The sequence below is a fragment of the Atheta coriaria genome, unplaced genomic scaffold (assembly GCF_025399875.1).
Source record: "Atheta coriaria isolate IRGN ID8LTWV9N9 unplaced genomic scaffold, Caltech_Dcor_3.1 hic_scaffold_3_pilon, whole genome shotgun sequence".
NCBI lineage: Eukaryota > Metazoa > Arthropoda > Insecta > Coleoptera > Staphylinidae > Dalotia > Dalotia coriaria.
Window position 1 is genome coordinate 4,458,554 of NW_027045445.1, and position 27,139 is coordinate 4,485,692.

At 40.1% G+C, this 27,139-nt stretch overlaps 10 protein-coding genes and 2 long non-coding RNA genes across 12 annotated transcripts; 7 read left to right on the plus strand and 5 right to left on the minus strand.

Moving 5' to 3' along the window:
• Positions 1-92: 92 nt before the first annotated feature.
• Positions 93-1,475, plus strand: LOC135804075 (rRNA methyltransferase 3, mitochondrial). The gene has a single exon (XM_065317834.1). It carries the CDS (start codon positions 183-185, stop codon positions 1,440-1,442), a length of 1,260 nt encoding a protein of 419 aa, XP_065173906.1. The 5' UTR covers positions 93-182; the 3' UTR covers positions 1,443-1,475.
• Positions 1,476-1,706: 231 nt separating this feature from the next.
• Positions 1,707-13,028, minus strand: Prp19 (pre-mRNA processing factor 19). The gene is made up of 6 exons (XM_065317832.1): positions 13,014-13,028; positions 7,495-7,599; positions 3,774-3,893; positions 3,127-3,545; positions 2,135-3,057; positions 1,707-2,064 (listed from the first exon to the last, which is right to left on the minus strand). The coding sequence occupies exons 3-6, from the start codon at positions 3,790-3,792 to the stop codon at positions 1,920-1,922; spliced, it is 1,506 nt and encodes a 501-aa protein (XP_065173904.1). The 5' UTR covers positions 3,793-3,893; positions 7,495-7,599; positions 13,014-13,028; the 3' UTR covers positions 1,707-1,919.
• On the plus strand, positions 4,036-6,006 carry LOC135804071 (RING-type E3 ubiquitin-protein ligase PPIL2). The gene is given in 6 exon segments (XM_065317831.1): positions 4,036-4,149; positions 4,214-5,145; positions 5,148-5,170; positions 5,229-5,380; positions 5,445-5,774; positions 5,844-6,006. Coding segments are annotated over 6 exon segments (1,566 nt in total). The 5' UTR covers positions 4,036-4,117; the 3' UTR covers positions 5,941-6,006.
• On the plus strand, positions 6,120-8,129 carry LOC135804078 (tetraspanin-6-like). Its single transcript, XM_065317838.1, has 5 exons — positions 6,120-6,772; positions 6,836-7,024; positions 7,093-7,257; positions 7,431-7,661; positions 7,721-8,129. Exons 1-5 carry the CDS (start codon positions 6,713-6,715, stop codon positions 7,784-7,786), a joined length of 711 nt encoding a protein of 236 aa, XP_065173910.1. The 5' UTR covers positions 6,120-6,712; the 3' UTR covers positions 7,787-8,129.
• On the plus strand, positions 8,378-10,072 carry LOC135804077 (CD63 antigen-like). Its single transcript, XM_065317836.1, has 4 exons — positions 8,378-8,866; positions 9,070-9,258; positions 9,358-9,534; positions 9,587-10,072. Exons 1-4 carry the CDS (start codon positions 8,807-8,809, stop codon positions 9,887-9,889), a joined length of 729 nt encoding a protein of 242 aa, XP_065173908.1. The 5' UTR covers positions 8,378-8,806; the 3' UTR covers positions 9,890-10,072.
• On the plus strand, positions 10,234-12,984 carry scat (VPS54 subunit of GARP complex scat). The gene has a single exon (XM_065317830.1). The coding sequence runs from the start codon at positions 10,442-10,444 to the stop codon at positions 12,908-12,910; it is 2,469 nt and encodes an 822-aa protein (XP_065173902.1). The 5' UTR covers positions 10,234-10,441; the 3' UTR covers positions 12,911-12,984.
• A 329-nt stretch (positions 13,029-13,357) lies between the features above and the next one.
• Positions 13,358-15,310, plus strand: LOC135804073 (uncharacterized). Its single transcript, XM_065317833.1, has 4 exons — positions 13,358-13,590; positions 13,657-13,774; positions 13,841-14,359; positions 14,417-15,310. The coding sequence occupies exons 1-4, from the start codon at positions 13,484-13,486 to the stop codon at positions 15,074-15,076; spliced, it is 1,404 nt and encodes a 467-aa protein (XP_065173905.1). The 5' UTR covers positions 13,358-13,483; the 3' UTR covers positions 15,077-15,310.
• Positions 15,311-15,349: 39 nt separating this feature from the next.
• On the minus strand, positions 15,350-16,038 carry Tcs1 (Threonyl-carbamoyl synthesis 1). The gene is given in 3 exon segments (XM_065317839.1): positions 15,350-15,529; positions 15,532-15,975; positions 15,978-16,038. Coding segments are annotated over 3 exon segments (633 nt in total). The 3' UTR covers positions 15,350-15,401.
• A 48-nt stretch (positions 16,039-16,086) lies between these two features.
• Polr3K (RNA polymerase III subunit K) lies at positions 16,087-16,650 on the minus strand. The gene is made up of 2 exons (XM_065317840.1): positions 16,390-16,650; positions 16,087-16,327 (listed from the first exon to the last, which is right to left on the minus strand). The coding sequence occupies exons 1-2, from the start codon at positions 16,528-16,530 to the stop codon at positions 16,142-16,144; spliced, it is 327 nt and encodes a 108-aa protein (XP_065173912.1). The 5' UTR covers positions 16,531-16,650; the 3' UTR covers positions 16,087-16,141.
• A 217-nt stretch (positions 16,651-16,867) lies between these two features.
• RNaseX25 (Ribonuclease X25) lies at positions 16,868-18,315 on the minus strand. Its single transcript, XM_065317835.1, has 2 exons — positions 17,916-18,315; positions 16,868-17,860 (listed from the first exon to the last, which is right to left on the minus strand). Exons 1-2 carry the CDS (start codon positions 17,960-17,962, stop codon positions 17,062-17,064), a joined length of 846 nt encoding a protein of 281 aa, XP_065173907.1. The 5' UTR covers positions 17,963-18,315; the 3' UTR covers positions 16,868-17,061.
• On the plus strand, positions 18,213-18,649 carry LOC135804081 (uncharacterized). The gene is made up of 2 exons (XR_010550967.1): positions 18,213-18,352; positions 18,415-18,649. It is a non-coding gene; the product is annotated as an uncharacterized lncRNA (long non-coding RNA).
• LOC135804082 (uncharacterized) lies at positions 18,647-22,555 on the minus strand. The gene is made up of 2 exons (XR_010550968.1): positions 22,094-22,555; positions 18,647-20,887 (listed from the first exon to the last, which is right to left on the minus strand). It is a non-coding gene; the product is annotated as an uncharacterized lncRNA (long non-coding RNA).
• Between the last annotated feature and the right edge of the window lie 4,584 nt (positions 22,556-27,139).

Below are 27,139 nucleotides of genomic sequence, written 5' to 3' on the forward strand. Positions count from 1 at the left end.
TAAATAAGAAAATAAAAAAATATAATATAACTATTATTTGTATCTAAATTATGTAAAAATTACTGTTTAATATTTTTTTGTCAAATAAATGTGGTGCAAAACATAACCTTCATTTTACTACATGTATCTTATGTACCATTACAAAACTTCCTCGAATTACAATTAAAGATTAGTTAATAATAATGAATTTTATAAGCAAATTATTAACAGTATCTCAGACAGCTAGAAGTGTAGTAATAATTAACTACAGAAATTATCCTCGTTGGACCAGTAGAAATCCTCTAAAAGTAGTTTCATCTGAAGAATTAGATGAAGATCATGAAAACAAACAATCAACATCTAAACAAGTAGAAAAACCAATAGAAGAAGCAATGAAAATCAAATGGAGATTTCAAGCTGAGGCTGCAGCAAAATCACAAGAACAAGACGTGGAAGTTATTGAAAGGGAGGTCAAAATTAAAGAAAAAAAGCAAAAGGTAACTCCAAAACAAAAGGTGAACACAACTGATATGATGGAAACAACATTCAATGACAAGGGACAACTAATCTACACCAAGATGAAAAACAACGATCCACGTGTCGGTCAACTTCTAACAACAGTAAAAACGAAAAAGTCAATGACTAAGAGGAATTTAGTATTACTAGAAGGCAAAAGACTGATCAGAGATGCCTTGATATCTGGATGCACATTAAAATATTTGCTTTTCACGCGCAAAGTAGAAGTCGAATACCTAAAACCTAATTTGCCGAAATGCGGAGCACAGATGTACAAAATGCCCTACAAAGAGATGCAAATGTGGTCAGATCTAACCACTACACCCGGTATAATGGGCCTGTTCCGCACGCCAAGTCCCGAAAATTACATCTCAACAGATCCGCTCCCAATTACGATTTTCTGCGATAATATACGAGAACCCGGTAATCTCGGTGCGATTATGCGCGTCGCAGCTTCCGCCGGATGTCAAAAAGTATTGCTCAGTTTAGGATGCGTAAATATATGGGACTCTAAAGTTATTAGAAGTTCGGCTGGGTCTCACTTTCGTGCTCAAATCGTAACTAAGAAAACTATTGAAGATCTACGACAAGAACTAACCGCAGGGAATAAAATACTATATATAGCTGATAACCATATGATAAACACTGAAGATTCGAAACAAGAAAATGAAGATTTGGAAAAGTTAATCAATGCTATTCCAATTATTCCGTATTACAGCGTTAATGTAAAAGAGGCGAATAAAGAAGGCAAAGAGATCGTGTTGGTTATCGGCGGCGAAACACACGGAATCCAGGCGGATGTTTACAAATTAGCGCAGGAGTTTCACGGAGTTCGGCTTAATATACCAATGAGCAATGGCGTCGAAAGTTTGAACACTGGTACTGCTCTAGGCATCATTACATTTGAATTTTATAGACAGTTTAAAACAACGAGTAGTTTGAATTGAATTGTACGTTAAAATATATGAATTAATATTGAATTCTATTTTTTTTATCATTTACTTTTGTTTTCCCACATTACTTATAAGAGTTTCCGCCATTTTGTAAAAACTTAGCTCTGTTCACGTTAATAAACAAGAATTTTACTTAAGTAAACGCTTAATATGATTAATTTGTCACTTAGGAAATAAAACCTGCCGAAAAATCTTCAAAACTAACTTTAAATGTTGATATTTAAATTAATTATATGGCGATTGTCCATTAAAAACTCCTTACGATTGAAATCACGTATAATTTTTACACATAATGCAATAAAATTACTGGAAATTATCGCAAAGTGGAATAAAAACCAAAAATCATGTGAATATAAAATATAAAACAAAGAATTTTTGTGGTGATAAATGGGTACGTGGATGACGGACAGAAATCAGAGTAAACGGCTTTCCACTTTGCATAAGACAAAAGACCTACCAACGTATATAAAATTACTCCATGCCGTACAACTTGAGAGTCCTGTCCATCGATGTACTCGCAATATAATGCGCATGCTTGCCGAAGCGAATTCCCGTCGCTGTCGCCGTATGATCGTTGAACACCTTCAATTCTTGCCATTGCTTGCAGAGATAAACCCTAAACAATCCAAAACAAACAAAATAACATACTGCGCAGGCGCACATTTAAATAAATCCCGTTAATATACCTTATATCTGTACCAGCAATAGCCAAATAACTACCGCTTTGATCAAAGCACAGATCCTTGATCTGATAACCTTCATCCAGTTGAAGAGTTTTGAAGTTTCGCAGTTTGCGCAAATCCCACAGCTTGACGCAAGCATCATCCGCGGCAGTTGCAAGATAATAACCGTTTTCCGAAAAAGAGATCGACGTGATCGCACCGGAATGTCCAGTAAAGTTCGCCACATTGCTTTGCTCCTTCAAATCCCAAATTTTTACCTTTGAATCAGCGGTACCAGTGCCGAAAATCAACCCGTCAGGATGAAACTGTGCTGTGGTCAATGCCACATTGGATTGATCGATGACCTTGGTCAACAGGCGACCTACGCGGATATCTGAAAACGCCCAATGTTGATCCTCTGAAGTAGACAGGACATAATCGCCTGTCGGATGTAAAGATAAGCCTGTGACTGCGCTGTCATGCGAGCGTAATAACAGCGTAGTTTGCGACGTTGGCACATTCCAGATACGAATAGTTGCATCTGGTGATGCTGTCAAGACAATATCCTCATCAGGATGATAGATCACTTTGGTGACCTTTTTAGTGTGACCTTTAAGAATGCATACAACCTGTTCGGTGTCTTTGTTGAAAACGGTGGCGTTTTTATCGTTGCCGCCAGTAAGAATTTTACTCGTGTCCGAAGGATTGATATCTAATGAAAGTATTCCGGGAACGGAAGCGGAGTGTAAACTAGGATGGGATGCAAGTGTCCGGAATGAGCGCAATTGTTCTTGTGTGACTAATTCTTCGGGAACTGTACGACCGCGTTTTTTGCGTTCTTGTGTGAGCACTGTTGCTTTGTCTTGCAGTTTTTGGATGACTTCCGCGCTCATACCAGCTTGTTCTGTTGGCTGGTTTGCAACGCCTGCAGCTTCAGCAGCAACAGCCTAAATTTAAAAATTTTAATAATTCAGTAATAAAATGGTTTTTATGTAAATATAATAATTAAAACTCACAGGTTGTGGCACACTGGTAATTCCAGCTTGTGGTTTGAGTGTAGCAAGTGCTTCCCTTGCAGCAGTGACTTCTTTGTTAAGCCTTGCAATAACTCTACAAGCAGCATCATGCTGGTATAAAGCATGACTTAATTCTTGTCTGGCTGTTTGTAATTGTTGCCTCTGCGTGAAACTGTACAACATAACAGCATCCCATTCATCCTGAAGAAGTTTGAGTGTTGCTGGAATGCTGGTGGCACTGGGAGGTTTTGGTTTCACAATTGGTGGTGTCTTCACTTCAATCAGCTCCTCAACTGTGAGATCTTTGCCACTGAATGGGTCCACGCCATTTTCCTGTATGTATTTTTCGATGATGCGACGTTCGAAGATAGCGCCTGAGGATGGCGATACGACTGGGTGCTCTGGCACTTCATTTGATACTGAAAGTTTTTAAGTCAAGAAGAAAAAAAAACGTCAGTTTACGTTGAATGAGAATAAACAATTTTGAAGGTTAGGAACCAAAATGCGGTAGGTTTTTAATGAATTTTCACAGAATAGAATAATTTCTTGGCTGAATTTTGTTAGAGAAGATAGTGGCATTGGTTTTAATCATATTGTAAGTAATTTTATAGGTGTAAATACTTAAAATGTGTAATTTTTGTACTTACTCGCACAACACAACGCCATTTTTCACCACGGGTACGCCAAAACTGTTTGTATGTGTTTGTGTCAGCGCATTTTTCAACAACTGCCGTCTTGCGGAATTAAATGAAACTAATATCTAAAAACTTTTTAAAATTATTTTTAATATCTTGCTAAATAATAATTATAACAATAAAAATATTAAAATAATTAATAAAAACCACACTTTTTTCTCCGCCTTAATAACTTATTTTAGCTTTAAAATAATTTTCGTTATGACGTACTCCATATAACCTCAATGTAAACGTTGTTTACATAAAATTGTTACAATTTATTTGTTTCTTCAAAAAGAGCGCAATAAATACCAAAAATGGGTAAACGACAGCACCAAAAGGATAAAATGTAATCACTCTCAAATAAAAGTCTATATTATTAACCATTATTATTAAAAATAAATAATTTTTAGGTATATTACATACACAGAATGGACAACTCTTTACGGAGGAAAGAGATCTGGCTATCAATCAACAGCTGAAGAAGATAACTTCAAACGCCTTCCATTTGACCACTGCTGCCTTGCATTGCAACCCTTTGAAAACCCATACTGTGACAGGGATGGTAACATTTTTGACTTGGAACCTTTAGTACTATTCTTAAAAAAGTACAAAATCAACCCAGTCACAGGAGCCAAGTTAGATGTAAAAGAACTAATCAAACTAAATGTGCACAAAAATGCAGCTGATGAATATCACTGTCCTGTTTTGTTCAAAACATTCACAAAAAACTCTCATATTGTTGCCATTGCAAAGACTGGCAATGTCTTCTCAAATGAAGCTATTGAACAGTTGAATATCAAAAACAAAAACTGGAAAGACTTGATTACTGATGAACCATTTGAGAGGAAGGATATTATCACTATACAAGATCCTAATAATCTTGGCAAGTTTAACATTTCCACATTTCATCATGTGAAAGAAAATCTAAGAGTAGAAACAGAAGAAGAAATTGCTGCAAGAGGAGATCCACAGGCAAAAATAAAAAGAATGAATCCAGAAACCAAGGAGACTTTATCTGAGTTACAGAAGTTTCAAGAATCTTCTATTCAATTGAATCCATCGCAGTCCAACGAGAAAGCAGATAAATTTAACGCTGCGCATTATTCCACAGGTGCTGTTGCCGCAGGTTTTACTTCAACAGTAATGTCGCCTGAATTGGTGCATCAAGCGGCGATTGTTCACGAAGATATCGTGCGATATGAACGTGTTAAAAAGAAGGGATATGTAAGACTACTGACGAATTTTGGTCCGTTGAATTTGGAACTGTTTTGTGATCTTGTACCGAAAACCTGCGAGAATTTTATGAAACATTGTCAGAATGGATATTACAATGGCACTAAATTTTTAGATCTATTCGTAATTTTATGGTAAGTTATAATATTATAGAGATAAAGAAGGAAAAAATAAAATTTGAATATTTTTTAGATTCAAGGTGGTGATCCAACTAATACTGGAACCGGTGGTAAATCTATTTGGGGCAAAAAGTTTGAAGATGAATATGTGCAGAAGTTTTCACACACTGGCAGAGGTATTCTTTCAATGGCGAATTCAGGGCCGAATACAAACGGATCACAATTGTTAGTTAAATAATTCAAAATTTTAATTGAATTTACTTGTAAATTAATAAATATTACTTTCTAGCTTTATAACATACCGTTCCTGTAAGCATTTGGATAAAAAACACACCATTTTCGGTAAAGTTGTCGGCGGAATCGAGACTTTAAACGAAATGGAACGCATTGAAGTGGATAATAAAGACAGACCTATAGAAGATATAATATTAATGCGAGCACAAGTATTTGTGGATCCCTATGAAGAAGCAGATGAGATTTTAGCGAAAGAAAGAGCTGAGGAAATACAAAAACAAGCGGCAGAAGCCGAAGAAAAGAAGAAAAAAATCAAAGCTGCTCAACAACTAACCGTATTCAAAAGCGGCATTGGAAAATATATTAATCCTACAACAACTAAAAGGTTTTTATTACTATAATCCATTTTATTAAATCATCAAATTAAATGTTTATTAAATTGATTTGATTTTAGTATTATGAAAACAGAAGAACCGTCAACATCAGAATCAAACCCACAAAAACAAACAAAGAAGAAGTCAAGCTTCGGGTTCAACTTCAACAACTGGTAATTGTTGTTAATCCACATTTGTATCCATATCTATGCATAATTAAATTTAAATGATGCATTAATATCACCCGAGACAACTTTTAATCTCCATTCCCTTTCCTCTTTAATTTATAACATTGTATATGTTTCATAACTAGGGCAAAACTTATCATAATTGAAATTAAATTTAATCTCAACATTATACCGAATGTTTATGTTAATTACACAAATATTGATTATACGAAACCTTGCCGCTTGCCAAATTTGTTTACAATCATCATTTGATGTGATTGACTGCAATCACGGTCAATATACTCACTGTAATGAGTTGAAAATTTAAGGTTTTTGACTCCAAAACCTTACACGTGATGTAAATTCGCCGATTTGTGAATTTATCAATGCGCAAATTGGCAATATTATGTGTTACAGCGATAAATGCGTGCTATCTAGAATTAATTACGAGCAGACCAACGCACAATCGAGGATAATATAAACAACAAACATTCTATTGCACACTGGGGCCGGCAGGGGAAGCTATAAATGAGTTTCTTTCGTTAGGAGTCAACATTTGATGTTTACGAGTAAAGAGTGAAGAAATACTTAAGTGATTTTAGTTAGATATAAATAGTGCAAGACTGATAATTGTGTAAATGTGTTTGTGAAACTGTTATTGCATCCAACGATCCAACTATTTATAAACAATGCAGTTTATTAATAGTGTTTAGTGTTTTGATTGATTAAACAATCACAAAACGGATAAAAAATAGTTTATTTTATTAATATTAACTAGAATAATGGCGTTAGGACCAAATTCAGTTAGATCTTTGCTGTATGGAATAAATTTTATATTTGTTGTAAGTTTTCAGTGATAATTTAAAAGAAAAATGTGTAATTTTAATGTCATTGGTGTTTTTCAGTTAACAGGAATTGTTTTATGTGCTCATGGAATGGAAAACCTGTTCTTTTATCGAAACTATGCGAATTTAGTTCAGGAACAATACGTGTACATTTCATACTTTCAAATTATCGTTGGATTGTTAATTTGTGCGATAGCAATCGTTGGATGGTATGGTGCTATCGCTGAAAGTTCAGTTGTTACTTTAATGGTAAACAAAAATAACAAAAATGGCCGAAATTCTAACTAATAAACATGATTTCTTTAAATTATTTCTAGTTTTCTACGAGTTTACTCTTAATATTTTTCCTAGAGTTATCAGTAGGCATTGGCAGTTACTTCCTGAATATAACAACGCGTAATTCTCTGAATGCATCACTGCGTCTGCCCAATGGCACCAGTGATTACACAATGTTGTACAGATGGGAGCGATTGCAAACCGACGTAAGTACAAGTCATAAAAATTGCAATGTACTTTTTTCGTAACCAGTTCAAACTACAAGTTTATGCGCTGTTTATGCGTGTTTGTAAATTCATAACTTTTCATTTAAAAATGACTTTAATCTCTAATCTGATGCAATTTAAATACATTCTTGCAAAAACTAATCTATTATTAGTTTTCATGCTGCGGTATCGAAACCCCGTTGGATTGGTTTACGCAAAATGAAGAAGATGTCTTACCAGTGCTCCCGGATTCGTGTTGCTATCAAAGTGAATCGAGTTGGAAGATCAGCGATTGTTTTCCGAGAAATTCTTACAGAACCGGATGTTTTGTGCCCTTGGAAGCTGAAATTCAAGATAACTGTTTAATGGTTAGTTTAATATGCTTTACAGTTGCAACATTTCAGGTAAAATATTGATTGAAATTAATGGTGGAGTAAAAATTGTTAATTGTTTGATTTTTCAGCTTTTAGGCATCATTTTAACTTGTTACTTAAGTGGAGAGTTCCGGAAAGAATATCAAAGCTTTTAAAACGGCTTAATATTAATAATTAGATATTTATTTATAAAATTTATTAAAGTAGGGACTCCGATTCGACAAGAAAGATGAAAAAAGAAAAGAATCTAGAAAGCTGCGAAGAAAATACTGGAAGACTCAAGCATGTCTAAGCGGAGTAGAGGTCAGAAGCTTGCCTTGCTTCCCCCACTACTTTTTGCGGGTAGTCCGCAAGCGAGCGCGCAGTGCTTTCAAAATTCCCTTTTCTCTTCGGATCACCCTCATGGGTCCACGCTCTCTGGTGTCGTTAATTCCTCCAAATCGGTCGACCCGATCTCAAATTTACATAGCAATTAAATAAAATGTAGCTTTAAATCAATTACAGACCGAATTAAACTTAAATTTGATACTAAAACAAAATAAATTCTCAAAACAAAACAGAACTTTTCTTTCTATTCTTCGTGTTTATATTACTCCTAATTACTCCTGCATATTAAGTTGCCTATTTTATTCATTCCGCGCTTCCTGCGCGCTAGACAAAGTTTGAAAAGTAAAACAGCGTGCGTATTCACTCGTCGCGTATTTGTTTAAATAAATAAAGCCGGCGCACTTGAATTGCGCATCCGCGCGTTCCGTGCACGTCGCATACGCCTACGGCAGTTGGCCTTCAATTGCGTTGCGTTGATAAGAAACCATAAAAATTACACGTTGACATAAAAGCACACCTATCGCGTCTATTGTTAATCACATTAACGATTCGGACGAGACAATCGCAAACAATCGCAATAGTTGACGCGTGTTAATCAAGAGTGCGCTGCACGAAAGCGAAATCATTTCTTTCGCCGTGGGATTCAGAAATTCTTGTTCGCGACCGGTTCGTGTACCGTGCGCCAACGAAAGCGAAACTTTTCGGTAAAAGTGCAGCCACACGCAAACGCGCTCAGGTGGACAGTGTGTTGTGAACGTCGTGAATACCAAAACGGGGCCAACGCGTGGTCCAACATCCAGTTTGATCGAATTATCTAGATCGCAAAGATCACAAATCAATCAGCGAAAATGTCGTACACGGCGCTCACGATAAAATACCTCCTGTTTCTATTCAATTTACTCTTCGTGGTAAGTTAATTAACGCCATATTAAATATTTAATATCGGATTATGTTCCACCGTGCAGATAAGCAAAAAAAAAAATGCATGTGACATGTAGAACATATTGAACATTCCTCGTAATTTGATTAGCGTGATTCACATCAACTAGCAGATATCAAATATCTAAAATATATAAATAAACCTAGTTAATTCTGTTTGTATCGAACCTAGATAACTGGAATTGTCCTGATATCCGTCGGAGTAACCGTCAAAGAATACTACATTTCCTATGAAGATCTACTGGATCAGCAATACTTCTCCACGCCGAATTTACTCATCGCCATTGGATCGATTATCTTTATCATCGCTTTCTTTGGATGTTGCGGCGCAATCAAGCAAAACTATTGCATGTTGATCACGGTAGGTGAAAACAAACCCAGACGCAAGCAAACAATCAACAAAAAACAAGTTTACTTGCCATATTAATCAACTTATTTGCGCTTTTCATTATTATTGCAGTTTGTCGCACTTTTGGTACTTATCTTTATCCTGGAATTCGCTGCTGGTATCAGTGGATATGTACTTAAAGGCGCTACCGAAGAATATCTCAAAGGAAGTATGGAGGAGAGTATGAAGCATTACAACGATACAGCTACGAATGAAGCAACGGAGATTTGGGATCTTGTCCAGAATAAGGTAAATTTTACGCTTGAAATTACATGGTTGATGTTTAAATTTCTTCTTTCAGTTCGAATGCTGTGGTATTGAGAGCGCTAATGATTGGGACACGAATGTACCCGCGTTGAATGGCTCCCTGCCACTTTCCTGCTGCACTATTCCTCCGGGTACCGTTGGAGAGTATGTGTGTAATAAGGAAGCTAAAGGTTTCCACAAAAGTGGATGCGAATCTGCCTTCGGGACTTATGTGCGTGAACATGCTGTTACCATCGGCTCGATTGGTTTGTCTTTCGCCGCGGTGCAGGTTCTAGCGATTGTTTTCGCTTGTCATTTGGCCAAACAAGTCAAACAGAACTACGTTCCGTATGCATAATTCACGATATCGTTTTATTTTCCTACTTAAAATTAAGTATTAAAACATCTGCTATAGATCAGTAAGTGTGTACATTTGTGAATGTAGTTTCTTCAAAACTTACATGCGTGATGCCTGTATTACTTTACCTTGCGTGCGTGAAATTGATTATTTGAAAATAAATACGTTTTAAAAAGTATGAAACTTGTTGTGTTAACAAATATTTATCGCAGAATTCTTGAGATATAAGTTTTAAACATGGCGACGTGGTTTGCATGACAAACTTTTGTATACTTTACTCCGAAAGTTATGCAACTTCATAAACAGCATGTCAAGCAGCGCCATCAATGGCAAAACATGGAAATAATCTTTGATTTGTTGTCATCGCTGTGTGTCAGTATGACTTGTCACCAACTCACAACTAGTGTAATCACCTGATAACCGCGAAGAAAAACACATTACCTCCAAGAAATGAATGAACGCGTGCGGCGATTGACCCCCAGCCGCCGCAGCAACCGCGCGCGATGAGGCACAAGCCGCCAGCCAGCTAGTTCACCTCGCGCCTCTGCGGCGATGTCCGAATCGTCGTCGTCGACGTCGTCGCTCACGGCGCCGTCCACATGGTCGCTGTACTCGGCGTCGCAGAATCTCGCCGGCGTCCTCAACGACCCCAACAAGGGCAAACAGACCAACTTTTTCATCCGCACCTGGGGCGATGGCTTCGTCGAGAAATCCGACATCGAAAAGAGCCCGTTTCTGCCCGACATCAATCACACCCATTTCGATTCGTACCTCAAAAAGGTGGGCAAACGCTTTCGGCGGCATCGCCGCCTCTCAAGCACCAAGTCGGACGCGGGTCGCACGCGTACGAAAAGCGAAAGCAATGCGGAGAACGTCGACAGCATTCCGGAGATATTCCTCAAGGGCGACTTCCCGCTCAGCAATCCCAAAGTGTTCAGCCAAGTATTTGGAACCCTAGATGATACCAGCTTCAATGAGCGCAGCCTTCACGAATCGCTCACGCATTATCTCGACATCGTCGAGGTGCAAATCGCTAAGCAAGTATCGCAGAAATCCGGCGCTTTTTTTCACGCGATGACCTCACATGACACCATCATGGAGCAAATGGGCACGGCCTGTGGGGAAGTACGACAACTCCGGGGTAAAATCAAATCAGTCGATGAGAATCTAGCGAAGAATCCGCTGAAATTACTAGCGTTGGCGCGCTCACGCTCGAATCGCATCGCACTCGTTGACAAAATCAAATTCATGTCCACGGTGCTGCAAACGCAACCCACCTTACAGCTTTTATTAAGTTCTTCCGATTATGTGGCAGCTTTGGAACTAATCGAAAGCACCCAGCAGGTTTTAGCAAGGGAATTAGCTGGTGTAACTAGTCTACGACATCTTCCCTCACAACTTAAAGAAATGTCTAGGCTTATCGACAAAATGCTCACGACAGAATTCGAACGTTACGCTGCAGCGGATTTACATCGACCTCTAGATGCTCCTGAAGGTGTCTTAGAACCGGAAAGATTAATATCTCTAGTCGCTGGTTTACTCCGACAAAACCATCTGAGTTTTTTAGAAGTTTACAAACTGGAAGCGGTGACAGCCGCACAAGCGGTACTTAAACAATTGCTCATCGAGCAGTTGGCTGATGTCGAAGATGATTCTGAACAGTGTCTGACTGGTTCAGGCGAAGCTACACCAAATTTAGACTCGTCGCATTGGTTGCGCGTGTTGGCGTTGGCCAGCGACGCGCTGAAGAAGCTAATAAGTCGAGTCAGAGACGTGCATGATATGATTAAGCAAACTGCGCAGGTGAGCGCAGGCGTGATCACACCGAGTGATTCTAGTCTTGTACAACAAGAGAAGTTCCTTCATATAGATGATTTAAAACGCGTCGAAACAAAATTGAAGGATCTCTTGGTGTCAATTTGCGATTACTGCAACGAACGCCTTGCCTCCCTGGTGAGTAAACAGTCGGATCGACAAAACATCACCGCTGGACAGATAAATGAACTGTCAGCGATTGTTGAAGACTTCACCGACGCCTGTGAGAAGATCTGCGGGAGGCAGAGCGCTGCGTTAAAAGCAGCTTTCAAGATACAGGCAGGAAACTACGTAAATAAATTCCATAGTCAGCGAAAGAATAAGCTCACACTGTTATTAGACGCGGAGCGATGGAAAGTCGCTGATGTGCCGCATGAATTTCAACTGCTGGTTGATAAACTCGCATCGGGTGAAGTTATCGATACAATACCCAACTCACCGACGGAGAATAACAATAAAAACTTCGCGGCGTGTCTGGTGATTAACGATCAGAAGTATGTGACGGTCGGTACGGTGCTGATGCTGATTAGACTCGTGTGCGAGTACTGCGTGTGCGCGCACAACTTGCCGCTGTTAGCCACGGTGGTTTATCGTAATCTAGCCGAGTTGCTGCGGACGTTTAATTCGCGATCATGCCAGCTGGTGCTGGGTGCCGGCGCGTTGAAAACCGCCGGGTTGAAAACGATCACCAGTACGAATCTTGCGTTGACATCGCGCGCGTTGCAACTGGTGCTTTGGTTGGTGCCGCATATACGTGCGCACTTCTCGATTGTTGCGCCCGAAGCGGTATCATCGCTGGATACTGTCGAGAAAGATGTCGGACATCATATACAACAGCTGGAGACGAAAGTCTTGTCGATTATGAATTCGCTCTTTGGCGAATCGTTGAATGAATGGGACGCGAAACCGCCAGTGCCGTCGAAGGTTTTTCGAAACATCTCGAAACATTTGACGAAGTTACACGAGGCAGTCAGCAGCGTGCTGCCTGCTGAGCAAGTGACTGATGTCTATGAAGTGCTCCATAAGAACTTTAAGTGTCGGCTGCGCGACCAGTTGTTTAAAATGAACATTCAGAATAATGGCGGCCCGCAGCACGGCGTCGTAACGCAGGAGTTGACTTTCTATATCGAAACGCTACGGAATATTAATGTGATATCCGAGAAATACCTGTCTGATAAGGCCATGGAGGACATTTGGCTGAAGTAGTTTTTAATATACATATTTGGTAAATGATGCGCGGGGTGATTACGGAAAATTGATTAAATATTTATTAAAAAGTTGATATGTTGTTATTTACTCTACTTCCTACCTTATTCACGAGTGCAGCGGATGCAGGAATTGTAGTTTATGGCACAGTGCACTAAATTCAACAAAACAAACATGCAATAACTGCAGTTGTATTCAGATGACTAAGATAACTTTGTTTTTTGCCGGTTTCAGATAGTATACGACAGGATAGAGACAACTAGCGCCCTCTACAACATTTTAAAATTCGCGACAGATTTTCAATTGTTTGATACTACAGCAATCTAATTCAATTATAGATTCATATGCGACCGTTAATAAATCTAAATAGTTATTTTCAAACCTCATTACAATTATTTTATGCTTAAATATTCTTGATTTTAATTTTTATATTAAGCTAGCTGCCATCCGGTGACGCCATGTCACATGGCGGGTTTTCAACATGTGCGGACTGGTTCTTAGCGGTTTTTAAGATTAGTTAAAAAATACTTTAACGTTACATTTCACATCCAATCACGTAAAATAGTATTGAAAATGAATGTAGATTCGTATTACACATTTAATTTTCCTAGCGAGTATCTGCGTTTCCTCACGTTTCCGTTCATTTGCTTTTCTTTGGTTATCACCTTGAATTTGCTAAGGTATTTTACAAATTTGATTTGAATCAGTGCATTCCTCACTTTTAAATGATATTATTTGCTCTGCAGGCGTAAATTTCCTATCACAGTCAACTGTTGGTTCTGTAATCAAAATACTGCACTGCCATACAAAGAGAGGAACAGTTTTACTTGTCCATCGTGCCATCAGTACAATGGATTCACCGAGGTAAGATAAACAGTTTTATTTATAGCCAGAATAAATATTTGAATATTTATAAATTAAACCTTACAGACTGGTGATTATAATAAAGTGATACCTGAACAGCAGGATGAACTGCTTAATCACATTGTGTCACCAAGAAAGTTGCATTCTGCCAGAGCTTCAAATGGCTTATGCCAAATTTGTAATAATAACCAACAGTTGAAGATTTATCAGCTAGCCAATTTTGTGCCATTGAATGAGGATAACTATGATGTAGAAATTGAGCATTTCCAGACACAGCTGGAGAAAGCTTATAAACTATGCCAATCTTGTAACGCCACAGTAAAGAATACAATTTCAAAGAGAAATTGTGCACTGTTGGGGAAACAGATTGAAGAGATTCGAAAATCGGGAAAAACGCTACTCAATCAATCAACTACTGCCAAACAAAATATCAGTAACTTAAAAAAAGGCATTCTGTGTTCCATAGTGATATCAACAGTGTATTTTGTGTCTAAAAATAGAAAAGAATGGATTGTGTTCATGCAGATGATTGAAGAATATAGTTTAGAGTTGATGTCTGCTCTAATAGGCAGCTTAATCACAATGGTAAGCAAAATATTTATAAAAACTAAATAAATTTTAATGAAAATTTTTGATATTTAGTTAGTTATGCGCGTGACGTCACCACGAGTTGAATCAGCACCATTACTAACAGTAAAGAAGATAAAAATAGAAAAAACTACACCGGGTTCGCGTATATCGACTGGTTCCTATACAACTTCACCACAACACAACGATATGTCCGGAGCAGATATAAGTTACACCAGTTTTCACTCACCTTTGAATTCCACAACGAAATCCGACGATGGCGGAAGCATCTGCTCGGAATTAGAAAGAATATCGGCCGATACCAACTCCAGTGACAGTTGTAAAACCATATTACGAAAATCTCCGTCCGCTCCATCGATGTATTCATCATTCACTGCCACGCAGAGTCCTTTTCCCTCTAAACCGCCCCTCAATCACACTTTCCAGCAGCTAAATATCAATCTCAATGCGCAATCAACCTCCAATCGCGTCATCTTATCGCCAGCGAAATTCCGGAATCCATGGACTGGTAAACCCTGGGACACGGAAATAAACAGTAGGTCTTCAAGTCAAAGTTCCGGTGTTTACTCACGCGCGACTTCCATTTGTGGCGATGACATCACCTCCGACCAGAATCTGTTCAAAAATGTAACAAATCCACTGCCGACACACATTTATCCGAATAATAATTTTAATACTATAGATTCTATGAACGTATTTGGTCGAATCTATTAACTGGGTTGATTTTGCGGGTTTACTTGTAATTTATGTCTGTATTATTTATGTGTTCAATGGAATATTTGTGATTTTTGGGTTTGCAAAGACGCCAGGACGTATTTTGCTACAATCTAAGCCAAAATTTAATGATTTTCGATTGATAATGAAAATTCGAATAAAAATTTAATGTTTTACATGATTTGTTATGCAGTTGTGTGTTCACTATGAATAAAAATAATGATTAAACAATAATCTTGTTTGTTTTCATTTAAAATTCTTTTTTCTTTGAAGTTGTGATCAAAAATAACATTTATTCAAAATATTTATATAAATTACTTTAAAATTAAATATTCCTCAATCCAAATCCATTCAGAATACTTACAGACTTATCAAAAGCAATACCGTTCCTAACAATCTTATAACAACCTTTTTCTGACAAATCAATAACAGTTGATGCGTTGCGTTTGTTCTCCCGAGATCACCGCCATCAAAAACGCAATCCAAACATGACCACAACTCTTTAAACTCGTAAACATTCACGGTGCTAGCTTGCCCGCTTAAATTGGCACTTGTCAACGCAATCGGACTATCTAAACCCTTCGCAACATCCTGAATAAATCTATAATCAGGAATTCTGACTCCTAACTTACCATCAAACACTAAAGACTTATCTAACGCATTAATACATTCGAGAATTAACGTTACTGGGCCCGGTAGTAATGCTTCAAGAAGTCGCGGTGGTAAATTCGAACAATTCGCCCATTTTGCAACGTCATGCTGCCGCCCAACGCAAACGGCGACCGGTTTGTTTTCATTTCGCGATTTTATCTCATATAATTTTGAAATTGACTGTACATTAGTCGCTGCACATGCTAAGCCGTAGACTGTATCTGTTGGTATGGCAATCACACCTCCGTTTTTAAAGTTTCTATGGCTATTGCAACAGCATCCACATCACTTGTTGAAATTATCGGCGCCATTTTCGTTTTAAAGTTTTCAGTGTGTTAAGTTTAAATTTACTACAGAGATTAGTAACCACTCTCATTCTTTTTTCTATATTAGTTTGAGATTGAGTAAATAAACCTAGTCACGCCAGTTGTGTCCACATTCAACGCTGCAGCATCTGTAGAACGTGGTCATCGGTTCGTCAGCGGAACGGGTTTGAATCTGCATGAAATATGCTCTTGGATGCGCACATTTAGGACAACGTTCTTCGGTGTTGTCAACGTTTTTCCAGGCTTCTGCACCGCCCAGGACTTCGTCGATTTCCTATGATGTTATTCTCAGTTAGAGACGAATGTGTTATAATTTAATATTGCAACAATTGTTACCTTTAGTTTATAAAACGTGCGACTCGTGATTGTTTGCTTGATTGGTTGTACAATAGGACACACGTTGCAGGTTAACTGCATGCGACCGGATCCCTGTTGCAGGAACATTAAATTTCCACACAGAGGACAGTAACTAATCATTATTTCGATGTTTACAATAACATTTTGTTGTTTATATTGTGAAGACTGCGTAGGTTAAAAGAACACGAACATGCTGCACTGATGCAATACTGACTACAACCATATGAAAATTAGCACTATAGGCAACCAATTATACATATTGTCAAGTATAGTTACTTTTAATTTATAAACTGAAAAGAAATTGAAACATAATATTACCACAAATGGCGCAATATCATAAATAAACATTAATGAATACAATCTGCATCATAAGTACAATGAAACAGTATCACAAGTGAACTAAAACATAAAATAACCAATGTTTCTTCAATATCCTAGGTGGAACAAGATGACGAGGTAAGATCTCATTAAATTTATTAATATTATTTACACGAATTCAACTGGAAGATTGAATTATCGATAATTAATACTTAATAAGTCAAGTAGCAATGTAATAACAATGTGTGTAACTGCATTATTAGCCACTATATAAAATTCATTTAGATATTATGCAAGGAGAGAATTGATTTATAATTGTGACTAGAATTGGAACTAGATTGTCGCCCAAATGAGCTGCTGAATTAGTTGATATGTATTGTACAATTTGTCTAAGTAATTCGTGCGCTTACGACTCTCGGTTGTAAAAGCAGGCACCTCATCGTAATACATAACCATCTTGTTCGAATCACAATTCGTCAATATCTTCTCCCCAACGTCACTATAAAACCCATCATTCATCACCATCTCACAATCAACCAGCGTCAAATTCTTATCGAAACAAAGCCGTATCTCACTGATCAGCGAGATCTTCGTTTTCTTATCAACAACACAAACAATATACGCTGCTTTTTTTAGAATTTTCTTAATCGAATTATACAAGTCGGTAACAAAGTATCCCTCCTGCCTTGGTTCAATTCCACTCTTACTGAGGATGATATTCATGCCATACTCTTGGATCCATTCGAGACCTTTGCGGAAATATTTCACCTCGGAGTTGAAGACGGGGAGTTGAGCTGCACAAGTGCCATGTTTCACCCATTCGTGTTTCCAGAGTGAATAAAGCGGAGTATTCGCCTCGATATTCATCCAGTATAATTCCAAATCAGGTAAAATAGGTTCCAAGGCATTCGGAATAAACTTAGCTGTTTTGTTGCAGTAGTTGGGGCCTTCAGTGCCCTTTTTAGTCGGCCATATGCCATGAATCGTCCAGAGGTTCTCTTTTGGAGGTAGAGTACAATTATTCGTCGGTCTGTTTTCCTCCCATTCCATGCACACAGTAATGGGCCAGTGTTGAGTGAAGATTAAAAAGTCAAATTTTGTATCCGTGGCTGTTGCTGTGTCTAACAAGGAGCTAAAACAATTGAATAACGTTTAGTATGCACTGCAATATTTTCACTTTTACTTACCAAACATGCAGAATTAGAACGAATATGACAGCGTTGAGCGGCAACATGTTTACATTTAATTAACAGTTTTCGTTGTGAATACACTCGCAGTTAGAATCATTGGGTCATGCTTGTTATTGCTATTTTTATTGCGTTTTATTTTCGGAATTTCGCTGATTATGCACAGCGTGGTGAGCAAATCCACTGATTTGAGGTCGCGCGCGTCCGCTGACTACACTGGCATCGGGAAAATCCAGATTCCAGGTAGTTGGTAATCACGTGGTTCTTCTGAGAAGGGTTGAGCGAGCAAACTGACCTGCCCGCATTCTACCAGCCAGCCCCTCACAAAGAAGCGTATTACGACACTTGGGTAGACATATAGTCAACACAATGCCACACAAACAAATTGTGTAGGTGTGCGACGTACATCGACGAGGAGAATACAAACAAGAATGCAGGTGTGTGCAAAGACCGTACGAAAATGCTGGCGTTATTTTTGTTGGACCTTTTTCATTCATAGAATCTGCTTCCATTGTCTAACACTAGATGGCTGCACTGTTCTTATGTACTACATAAGCACCTGGCGTGATCTAGCGATGAGAACAGGTAACATAATATCAACTTTTTGCTGGTCCGGTTAGGAACTCAGGAAATAACGATGGGAAGGACGTTTTAAACATTGATTGTTGCTACCGGGACAAAGCTGTAAAACAATACACGTAGGTAATAAATAAATACAACTGGATGATACGTCAGGTTGCAAAAGTTTTTATTCAATACATAACAAAATTTCCACGAAGCCTCGGTCCTATCGATAATGCAAGTGTAATTAAAACCATAGTGCAGAGCGCATAGTGATAATGAAAATATTAATTTACATAAATATTTACACAATCGCTTCAATATATTTTCGTTTTCGTTATCGTGACCTTGATGATGAAGACAAATAAAAATGATTCCGTTGTTTATTATAATTTTTAAAATTAATTGTAAGATGGCCATAGCCACATAATTAGTGCACTCCAACAGGTGTCGGGAACCAACCTACCAGAGCACCTGATGAAGTACAATAGACATGTGACAGATTTGCGAAAATAATTTCGTGCGCCGGCTGCGCTGCATTTCGAAGAATTTCAACTGCGTCGGTTGTAGTTGGTTGCCGATTGTTGGTCGTGTGTTGCTTGTTGCCAAGGCGAAAGAATTCCTCTCGCCGGCGCGCTCGCATCCGGCAGATGTTTGGTGCCTACCGCAACGCGCGCTACTTCAGGTACCTGACTCGGGGGGACGAGCGGTCCACGCCAAAAAGAAGTCAAAATACCGAAGTAACACGCGTCGCAACGGCCCGCAGTGTGCAGAATTCGGGACGGAATTAGAAAGCGTGCGTGCCGTCTTGTTGCACTGAGCAGCAGCAACAGCAGCTTCCCCCAATGTACTATACCTAGCGGCGCGGCCTCGCTCAAGGACCCCCAAGGTTCTTCTCGGTGAGCGCGCAAAGCCAGCGCCGATTTGGCAATAAAATCAAACACGTATTAGCAAATTAGACACAAGGCCGTGCAGTACCAGCAACTAGCACACAGCGTATCTATGTACAACTGGCAAACAGCTGTGTGGCGTACACCTTTTTCCCCGTTTTCAAAATGCTTGAATAATTTTTCGGATTGACGTCCCGGATATGTCCACAAGTGATCTCGCACCGGAAACGGACTCGATAACTCGCGCCTCGAGGCCCACCAACGAGTAAGTAACAAACACCTACTGCCAAGTCGATTTCGTCGAAGTAGGTCGTTGAGTTGGTACGTTGGGGGCCGAACGACCGAAAGTAAAGTTTCAAAATTACTTATTATGTTCGCTCGCTGCCACACCGCTCACACACAAACCCCGCACACACCACAGCCGCGATTTTTTCGCGAGCAAACAATTTTTGTTTCTTGTCCGCTGCTCGGAGAGACTTTCGGGGAATCGAAGGTGGCGTGTCGGCGTTCGCACGATTATTCGCGGCCGCACGCAGACAGAGGAGAGGTTTTCGACCGGTCGGCACCGCGTGCCGGTGCTGACGTCTACGATTTCGTGCTGTGCGCGTATAACGTATGTACAAGCGCAAGTACATTTACAACAATTTACTCCTTCGGCATTCCCTCCTTCGTATCCTTAACTGTTCCAAAAACCCACGATCCAAATCGAATTCCACTGGTTTATATCATTATTTAATTCGGCTAATTTATTTTTTAAATTTAAATTTAATCTTCAAGTCACTTGAGGTAAATTTACCAAAAATTCAAACTTTTACAAGTTGCGAGTTGTAAAACCGGCGCAAATGTAAAGCAAGTTTAGCACGACTACACCACCCGACCGCACGTTGCGAACTGAAAATGAACGAGCGAGCAGCCGGCCGTCATGCCGGCATCGGCGGCGCTGGCGGTATCGCTTGGTGGGGGCAGCGTACCCATCGTCTGGCGAAAAGGCGATCGCGATCCAATCGTCGCGCGCGAAACAAACGAGACGTGACGAACGAATGCTGCCGACCGCACAGGCAACGATCCGAGGCGCGGCGCGGCGGCGAGTCCGCCGGCGGTGGGGATTCCGCCGCGTCTGGGTCCTTAACCTAACTTAACGGCCGCGACGGTCGCCGCCGGCCGCCATCCGTCTCGCTTCGGCCAACGCACCACACACACCAATATCTACTACATATAGTCCAGTCAATTCCACCAAAGTTTACAAACATTTTTCAAAATCGCATGGAATTGACTGTGTTCCCTCATTTTCAAGGCCCCCGACGTTATTTTTATCACATACACTTACACCACCAAAATTGCTTAATTACTCTCTCACAAATCCCAATCGTGTCGGTTGAAAACTTTCAACTGATGACGTCATGATCCGTCTGTAGTCTCTCTGCGTTCGCCTACCCTTTTCGACAAGGTCGAGCGGGCGAACAAAAAGTCAAACTTGTTCGTCGAGCAATAAACTTCATGCGAAAAACAACACAGCGCCATCTGCAACAATAACATTCTACACGTTAGTAACAAACTTTAAAAAGCGGGTAATAAAATTTTTACTTGTTCAGTCCTACAACATTGATTTGATGTAGTCTGAAGGCTCAAACGAAGAATAACGAGTGCAGTACGTGTGTGAGTATGCTTGCGAATAAAACACCGAACACTGGCGATAAAATAATTCAGTCGGGCGAGGCCCCGATGCGGGCCCCGGCGCTGGCGGGCGTCTAGACGTCGGGGATGTTGGGAAAGGCCAGGGCCACGCCGCGCGCGCGGAGCTCACCAACACCGCCAGCGTGCACGTGCCGCGCTCGCTCGAATGCAAACAGAAGCACAAGCATATAGCGCTGTACAGCCACACTCACTCATATACATCCAACACGCACTCAATCGTTAAAAAATAATGCATCGGGAGTTGAGACGCTGGAAATTTCACATTTCGCCCCGAAACAACTGATTCAATTACATCCGCCTACAAACCTTTCGTAATTAATTTGTTGTTGTTGATCGAATTTGTTGCAACTAATGAGAATTCTATTGCGCGGCGCGTGAAATAAATGAAGCGCATCCGGAACGACGCAGTCTCCGCACTTCTGTATGTGCACGCGCGCGTGTGCACTGCAGCCATGATAATGTGATTGCGCGGAAGTAGAAAAAATAGGAATAAAACGCAGAAAACGCAATTTCAGGAAAATCGCTCAATAATATTGCTTTTCTTGGAAACTCTGCTTATTAAAAATGAAGACCAACTGACACGTGTACCATACACACCCTAAACTGAATATTTTGTAATAATAATAGAGATTTGCTAAATACTGTGAGGCAAAACATATAATTTTGATGTTTTTATAGTGTTTATAAACACACTGTATGTTAATCCTAGGTAAACAGGCAGTAATTTCCCCCGACGTGTGGGACGTACAGGCAGACGAGGCGGTTGACTCTCTAGTGTGGCAATAACGAGAGTGGCAAATAATGGTGTCCAAATCGATATTTACAAATTTACAATGTTAACATGCGTTACACATTATTGCGACACATTTTTCGCCAGCCGCACGTTATCCACAGACACTCACCCAACAAAATTTGCATCGTAATTATCATAAAACAAATGAATAATAGGTAGTATTTTAGTATTGGCAAACCCTATAGCTATATTTGGTAATAACTAATAACTATCTATTAACTAAACACATGTTTTCTTACGATTTGCAAGAAGTACCAATTTCCAACCATCTGGTTACCAAGGTGTTGACTCTTGTTGTTGAAATCTACAATATATGGTATATGGTATGGTGTATGATCCGATGTAAGTCCAATAATGTGCACTGTACACTAATGATATGAATGTATTATGATTCAAACACACTGCGCGGATCCGAAAGCTCGGAGAAAGTTCGAGAGCGTCGAGCGTGTGCGTGCGACGTCGTGGACTCTGGTACTCTGCCACACACAGGCCACTACCAGCTGACTGACTTCCCGGCCGCACCACGCACACTCCATCCACACTCTCCTCGGGCTGCGGGCGGTGTAAATCTGTCTAGTCGGCGTCCACTACACGTCCACGTCCACCTGCGCTGTGCGTCGTCGCATGGCAACGCTAAAACCCCGTCGGAGTAGTCTCGCCGCCGCCACTACCACCGCTTGCGTCGGCGGTCGGCGCTTATCTACGACGATGCGTGCCATGCCGCCGCGCTTTATACGAACGGCGAGACGTGGTGCGAGAGGTCGGCCGGTCGGCGGCGACGACACACACACACCACACCCGATCTTGCGCCTTTCGACGCGCGGCCACGCCGGCGATTGTTCGCCGAATTCGAGCTTCGTTGATAATTGAACGATCAATATTCATATTCTTCGGTCTGCGATGCGGGAGAGTGGGATGGGCACGTCTCGTCTAGTTTTTAACTACACTGATCCATTTTCACGCGCAGATCAGATGTTTCTTGATAAACGCCGACTATCTTTCAATATAGCTGCTTATCTTTTTTTTTTCTAGAAACTCTTACGCTGGTAGAAAATTCTCGGAACGGCTTAGAACTTTGTGAAACCAGGTCTTACCTGTAGTTCACCGAATGAGTCATGTAAGAAAGTGGCCGCGTAAGAGATTTCGGACCTTTTGTGCATTTATAAAACTCCGTACATAATACATACCTGAATATATAATCTTTTAAACCTACCAGCTAACAATAGAAATATACCTACCTAAAAGTTGAGTAAAATTGTGATAATTTTTACTATTTGAAACCTATGCTCCTGTTTCACTTTCCGTGGCGGTCCCCCCACACTAATGGTACTGTAACTGTTGCTGCAGTTATGCAATTGCAGTACTAATATGCCGCGTATACTACGATAGTAAATAAGTAAATATTACTGTTTGAAACATCGCCTACTGATTGTAGCCACTTTCAAATTTCATTGATTCCGATTCGTTCGGCTTCGTTTCATTCGATGAGTGGGTGGCAGGCTTTCCGGCGTCGCTGCGTAGGTGTACCTCGGGATGCACACGAGAGAATTGCAATAACCACAATATGAATGAGTAGTGATTCAATAATTCGCCGAAATTCAATTTAATGCAAAATTCCGCGGACTTGGCGCGTTCCACTTTATCGATTCAATTATTGTCTACGAAACACTACGGGGAAGATAGGGGCTTGTTCGGAGAAACAAGATGTGATCTCAGACTTTGTGACGTCGTAATTTTGAGGAAAAGACGTCATTCCATGCCGTAAAATGTGCAGCATCATGAGAACTTTCTCGAGATACAAACATTTTTCCACTTCTACATCATGACATTAGATGAATGAGCATACAACCCAAGTTAAAACATTTGCTAGGTCAAATCAAACGCTATAAATCGCAAAATCCGCGTTAGCCTTCCCCGGCACAAAAAGAGCGCATCGAAGGCAACGTACTTGAGAGCAGCGAATCTGATAATGAAGCATGATTGGTGGCCTGGTGCGTTTATGGTAGCAACAACCAGCGGCGTGGCGTCGTACACACGATATATGCGCAATTGTGAGCGTCAAAAACACAATTGCAATGCATTCATTGCAACGGCGTGCGAGAAGTGGGTAAGAATGTACGAATCGGCACGCTCATAAAATCATTAATGCGCGCACATACATAAATAAAACGTGCACATCATGCGCGACAACTCAAGGTCGCGCCCAAGGTCGTTGCGCTCAGCCTTTTTTGTTCACTTCCTCGATGCTCTTATCGGCCAGGACGCGAAGAGGGACGCATAATAATGGGATAATTCGTTAATTGGCCATCGATAATGTCGGAATGTCAATTGCGCACGCGATAGCGGACAACCTGCACATGTACCTATTAAGTCCCTCTGTCCCTCCGGATAGATATATTGATGTCGTACATGCTCTGATACGGTTTTGATGTAAATGTTTAAAGAGTCGTCGAACTCAATTGCTCATGCCTTACACTAAATACACACTGTATGCAGGCATGAATAATGGGAATTCCATTCACAGTCGATTTTTGTTCTCATTCCACAATAGTCACTCATTCAGAGATTATGTATGTGTAAATATTTTAAGGTTAGACGCGAGAAATGTTGCGAAATAAAAATAATTTTATAACTTACCGGAATTCGTTGGTAAACTAGAGCTGGTCGTTAATTAGTCGAGCAGAGTTTGACTTCGGCTTCTTCGCCTATGACGTCCGCCGTCATGCACCGTTCAGTGCACGCACGTTCTCGCGAGGAGCGCACAACACACAACCTCAATTCACAATCCGCTAATGTGCGCCTAATTATTTTAATTCGGTCTTCTTCGGCATGGTTCCCGCAATGTGTTCATCCATTTAAAATTTTGTTGGTTCGGTGTTCTTTTGTCCGAACATACGAAACTTTCTGCCATTGTAAAATCTGTATTAGCAAGCACTTCACTTCTAATTACCAGCTTGTTGCCTGTCGTTTAATTAACTCGTGTTACGCCGCTAATAAAGTAAATTTAATTTTCGTTTCTCTATATCTGTATGCGGTCACGTCTGCATAAAGTAATTAAATACGATTTGCAGCTTCGGATTACCTCCGTACACACTCGTAAATCGTAAATTCGATAAACGTATGCGTGCCATCGTGTTCTACATACCATGCAGTTAATAAGTCATTAACTATGGCGCATCAAATGATTTTCTATCGTCAAATTTCGCATATTCTCTATGGTTATATTTGTATAATTTCATCGAAGGTGGGCCCACGAATTGGCAAAACCAAACAAAAACATGTTTTGCCTGCTGTCGATGACGACGGCGGCGGGCCAGCGCAGTGCGAACGCACGAAAATAATCATCACCGACCGCAACAACATAATTTGTTTATTCCGACGTCGGTGCAGCGCCACAACAACAATCGACTGTTTATCAATTAGAATAATAAACACATCGAGTCGCAGCGACGTTTCACTTTCGCAAACATTTTTCGGCACGCCAGCGCATCCTGCGATTATTTATCAAACACCTCTACGTAGGCGTTCGCATTGTGCGCAAATAGTAAAACAATATTTCACAATTTGCAAAATATAACGATTGGGATTAGGTTATGTTGCGAGTGTAAAGTACAATTGAATGCGCGACGTGTTGGTAACACGAGTCGAGTTGACTCGCCTCGAGTGCGAAACGGAAATGTTCTTATCGTTTCACACTTCTACGAATTAGTATAATTATGGCGATACTCAGCCGGGCCGCGAATGTACGCTTTGTATTATATTATTTATTATTGTATGCCACACTCGCAACTCGCGGCGATTGATTACCATTATCCCGACAAAATTGACCGCTGATAAGAATATAAACACTTTGAATATTCTGTGTGTGTGTATACATAAATGTCCGATGGGAATTACCCACTTTAGATGTACTTTCAGTGCGTAATGCGCGCGCGCATTCCGTTCTAATCGCTTAATCGAACATGACTCGTGTGTGAATCAAGCGTCGACATGTGTCTAATTGATTAGCGCAGAAATCGACTATTTAATTCGTTGCGTCCGCACTACAGGATGTTTATTATATAAACATAGATAAAACTATTTTTTCCACTGATAAATACACTCTGTATGCTTGTGTATCAATCAGTAAGCGGGAGGGAATGTCGATTGCGGTATCTAACAAGAAATCCAACACGAGACTGCGACTGACTGCAGTTTATTTAGCATGCAGCGAGCTCGCAGGCCGACATTGAAATCGCTGCCGGCCGACCTTGAGCGTGTTTTCGCGCATGTATGTAGGTTTGTTAACACTTGCTCACACTGTGGGCTCCGGCGGTCATTTCTCCGTCGCGGCGACGTCGGATTTTTGCGCGCACATCTGCATGCGTGCATATGTCGCCTCGCATGCGATGCAAGAAACACAAAAGCTATGATACAGCAGACGTGCAGCGGCTTCATTGGTCGCGTGCACATGTGGTGTGCCAGCCGAAGATAATCTGCGTTATTCTTTCGTGGATACCTCGTAAATTCATATGCCGATACGCTGAATCAGCGTTAATGTACAATTTGAGGTTATGTTAAGTTAAACCACATCAAAATAAAATTAAAATATAAATCAAGTATTTAGGTTAATAATCTTTATGCGTAGAAGTACCTAACTACGACTTACCTTCAAATAAATTGAAATTAGATGTTTTATAACTGCTGGCACTTGGATTCTTGTGGATTGTAATTTCATCCGACGCACTCATCTAACAAAACAAAAGGGAAAAGAAAGCCTATGCAGTCAATGTCAACTGTCAAACGGTCGAAACGTCGACGCACAGCGCCCTCTGGATGAAAACACATCAGAAAACTTAACCATTTCAAAAAGAAACGTATTCTTCGAACGTCTCATATAAAACTCGTTTAACTCGAGCAATTCTTTTCTAATTCTCTCAATAAATCGTACACAATAACGGTCCAATTGTTACAATTTACTGCTTAAATTAGGACAAATTCTCCGACCGGAGGCAAACAAACGCTTCCACTTTGTTGCTCATTCAACATTCTGATTTGTTTTATAGCGTTCAACATTCGCCACGCACAGATACTATAATGATCCAATTAGCGTTACAGCACTTAAATATTAACGTAGAAATTAAAAAATGTAGAAGATCCAAGAGTCACGTAAGTATGCAAGGTATTTCTTTTGCTTTGACCGTGACATTTTCATAATTAGAACGCATTTAGCAGAGAAAAAATGCATGTTACAACATAATCATCCTGCGATTGAGACATTTTCATACAAACAATATCTGCCTGGA

What these genes read in the sequence shown, in the direction of transcription:
- LOC135804075 (XM_065317834.1), top strand. Translation starts at nt 183, where the DNA reads ATGAATTTTATAAGCAAATTATTAACAGTATCTCAGACAGCTAGAAGT.
- Prp19 (XM_065317832.1), bottom strand. An exon ending in TTACCAGTGTGCCACAACCT is followed by an intron (nt 3,058 to 3,126) that starts GTGAGTTTTAAT and finishes TTTTAAATTTAG; the next exon opens with GCTGTTGCTGCTGAAGCTGC. An exon ending in ATTGCTGGTACAGATATAAG is followed by an intron (nt 2,065 to 2,134) that starts GTATATTAACGG and finishes TGGATTGTTTAG; the next exon opens with GGTTTATCTCTGCAAGCAAT.
- LOC135804078 (XM_065317838.1), top strand. Translation starts at nt 6,713, where the DNA reads ATGGCGTTAGGACCAAATTCAGTTAGATCTTTGCTGTATGGAATAAAT. An exon ending in GAATAAATTTTATATTTGTT is followed by an intron (nt 6,773 to 6,835) that starts GTAAGTTTTCAG and finishes GGTGTTTTTCAG; the next exon opens with TTAACAGGAATTGTTTTATG. An exon ending in GTTCAGTTGTTACTTTAATG is followed by an intron (nt 7,025 to 7,092) that starts GTAAACAAAAAT and finishes AATTATTTCTAG; the next exon opens with TTTTCTACGAGTTTACTCTT.
- LOC135804077 (XM_065317836.1), top strand. Translation starts at nt 8,807, where the DNA reads ATGTCGTACACGGCGCTCACGATAAAATACCTCCTGTTTCTATTCAAT. An exon ending in TATTCAATTTACTCTTCGTG is followed by an intron (nt 8,867 to 9,069) that starts GTAAGTTAATTA and finishes TATCGAACCTAG; the next exon opens with ATAACTGGAATTGTCCTGAT. An exon ending in ACTATTGCATGTTGATCACG is followed by an intron (nt 9,259 to 9,357) that starts GTAGGTGAAAAC and finishes TTATTATTGCAG; the next exon opens with TTTGTCGCACTTTTGGTACT.
- scat (XM_065317830.1), top strand. Translation starts at nt 10,442, where the DNA reads ATGTCCGAATCGTCGTCGTCGACGTCGTCGCTCACGGCGCCGTCCACA.
- LOC135804073 (XM_065317833.1), top strand. Translation starts at nt 13,484, where the DNA reads ATGAATGTAGATTCGTATTACACATTTAATTTTCCTAGCGAGTATCTG. An exon ending in AGTACAATGGATTCACCGAG is followed by an intron (nt 13,775 to 13,840) that starts GTAAGATAAACA and finishes TAAACCTTACAG; the next exon opens with ACTGGTGATTATAATAAAGT. An exon ending in TAGGCAGCTTAATCACAATG is followed by an intron (nt 14,360 to 14,416) that starts GTAAGCAAAATA and finishes TTTGATATTTAG; the next exon opens with TTAGTTATGCGCGTGACGTC.
- Polr3K (XM_065317840.1), bottom strand. Translation starts at nt 16,530, where the DNA reads ATGATTAGTTACTGTCCTCTGTGTGGAAATTTAATGTTCCTGCAACAG. An exon ending in GCACGTTTTATAAACTAAAG is followed by an intron (nt 16,328 to 16,389) that starts GTAACAATTGTT and finishes ATAACATCATAG; the next exon opens with GAAATCGACGAAGTCCTGGG.
- RNaseX25 (XM_065317835.1), bottom strand. Translation starts at nt 17,962, where the DNA reads ATGTTGCCGCTCAACGCTGTCATATTCGTTCTAATTCTGCATGTTTG. An exon ending in GTTCTAATTCTGCATGTTTG is followed by an intron (nt 17,861 to 17,915) that starts GTAAGTAAAAGT and finishes CAATTGTTTTAG; the next exon opens with CTCCTTGTTAGACACAGCAA.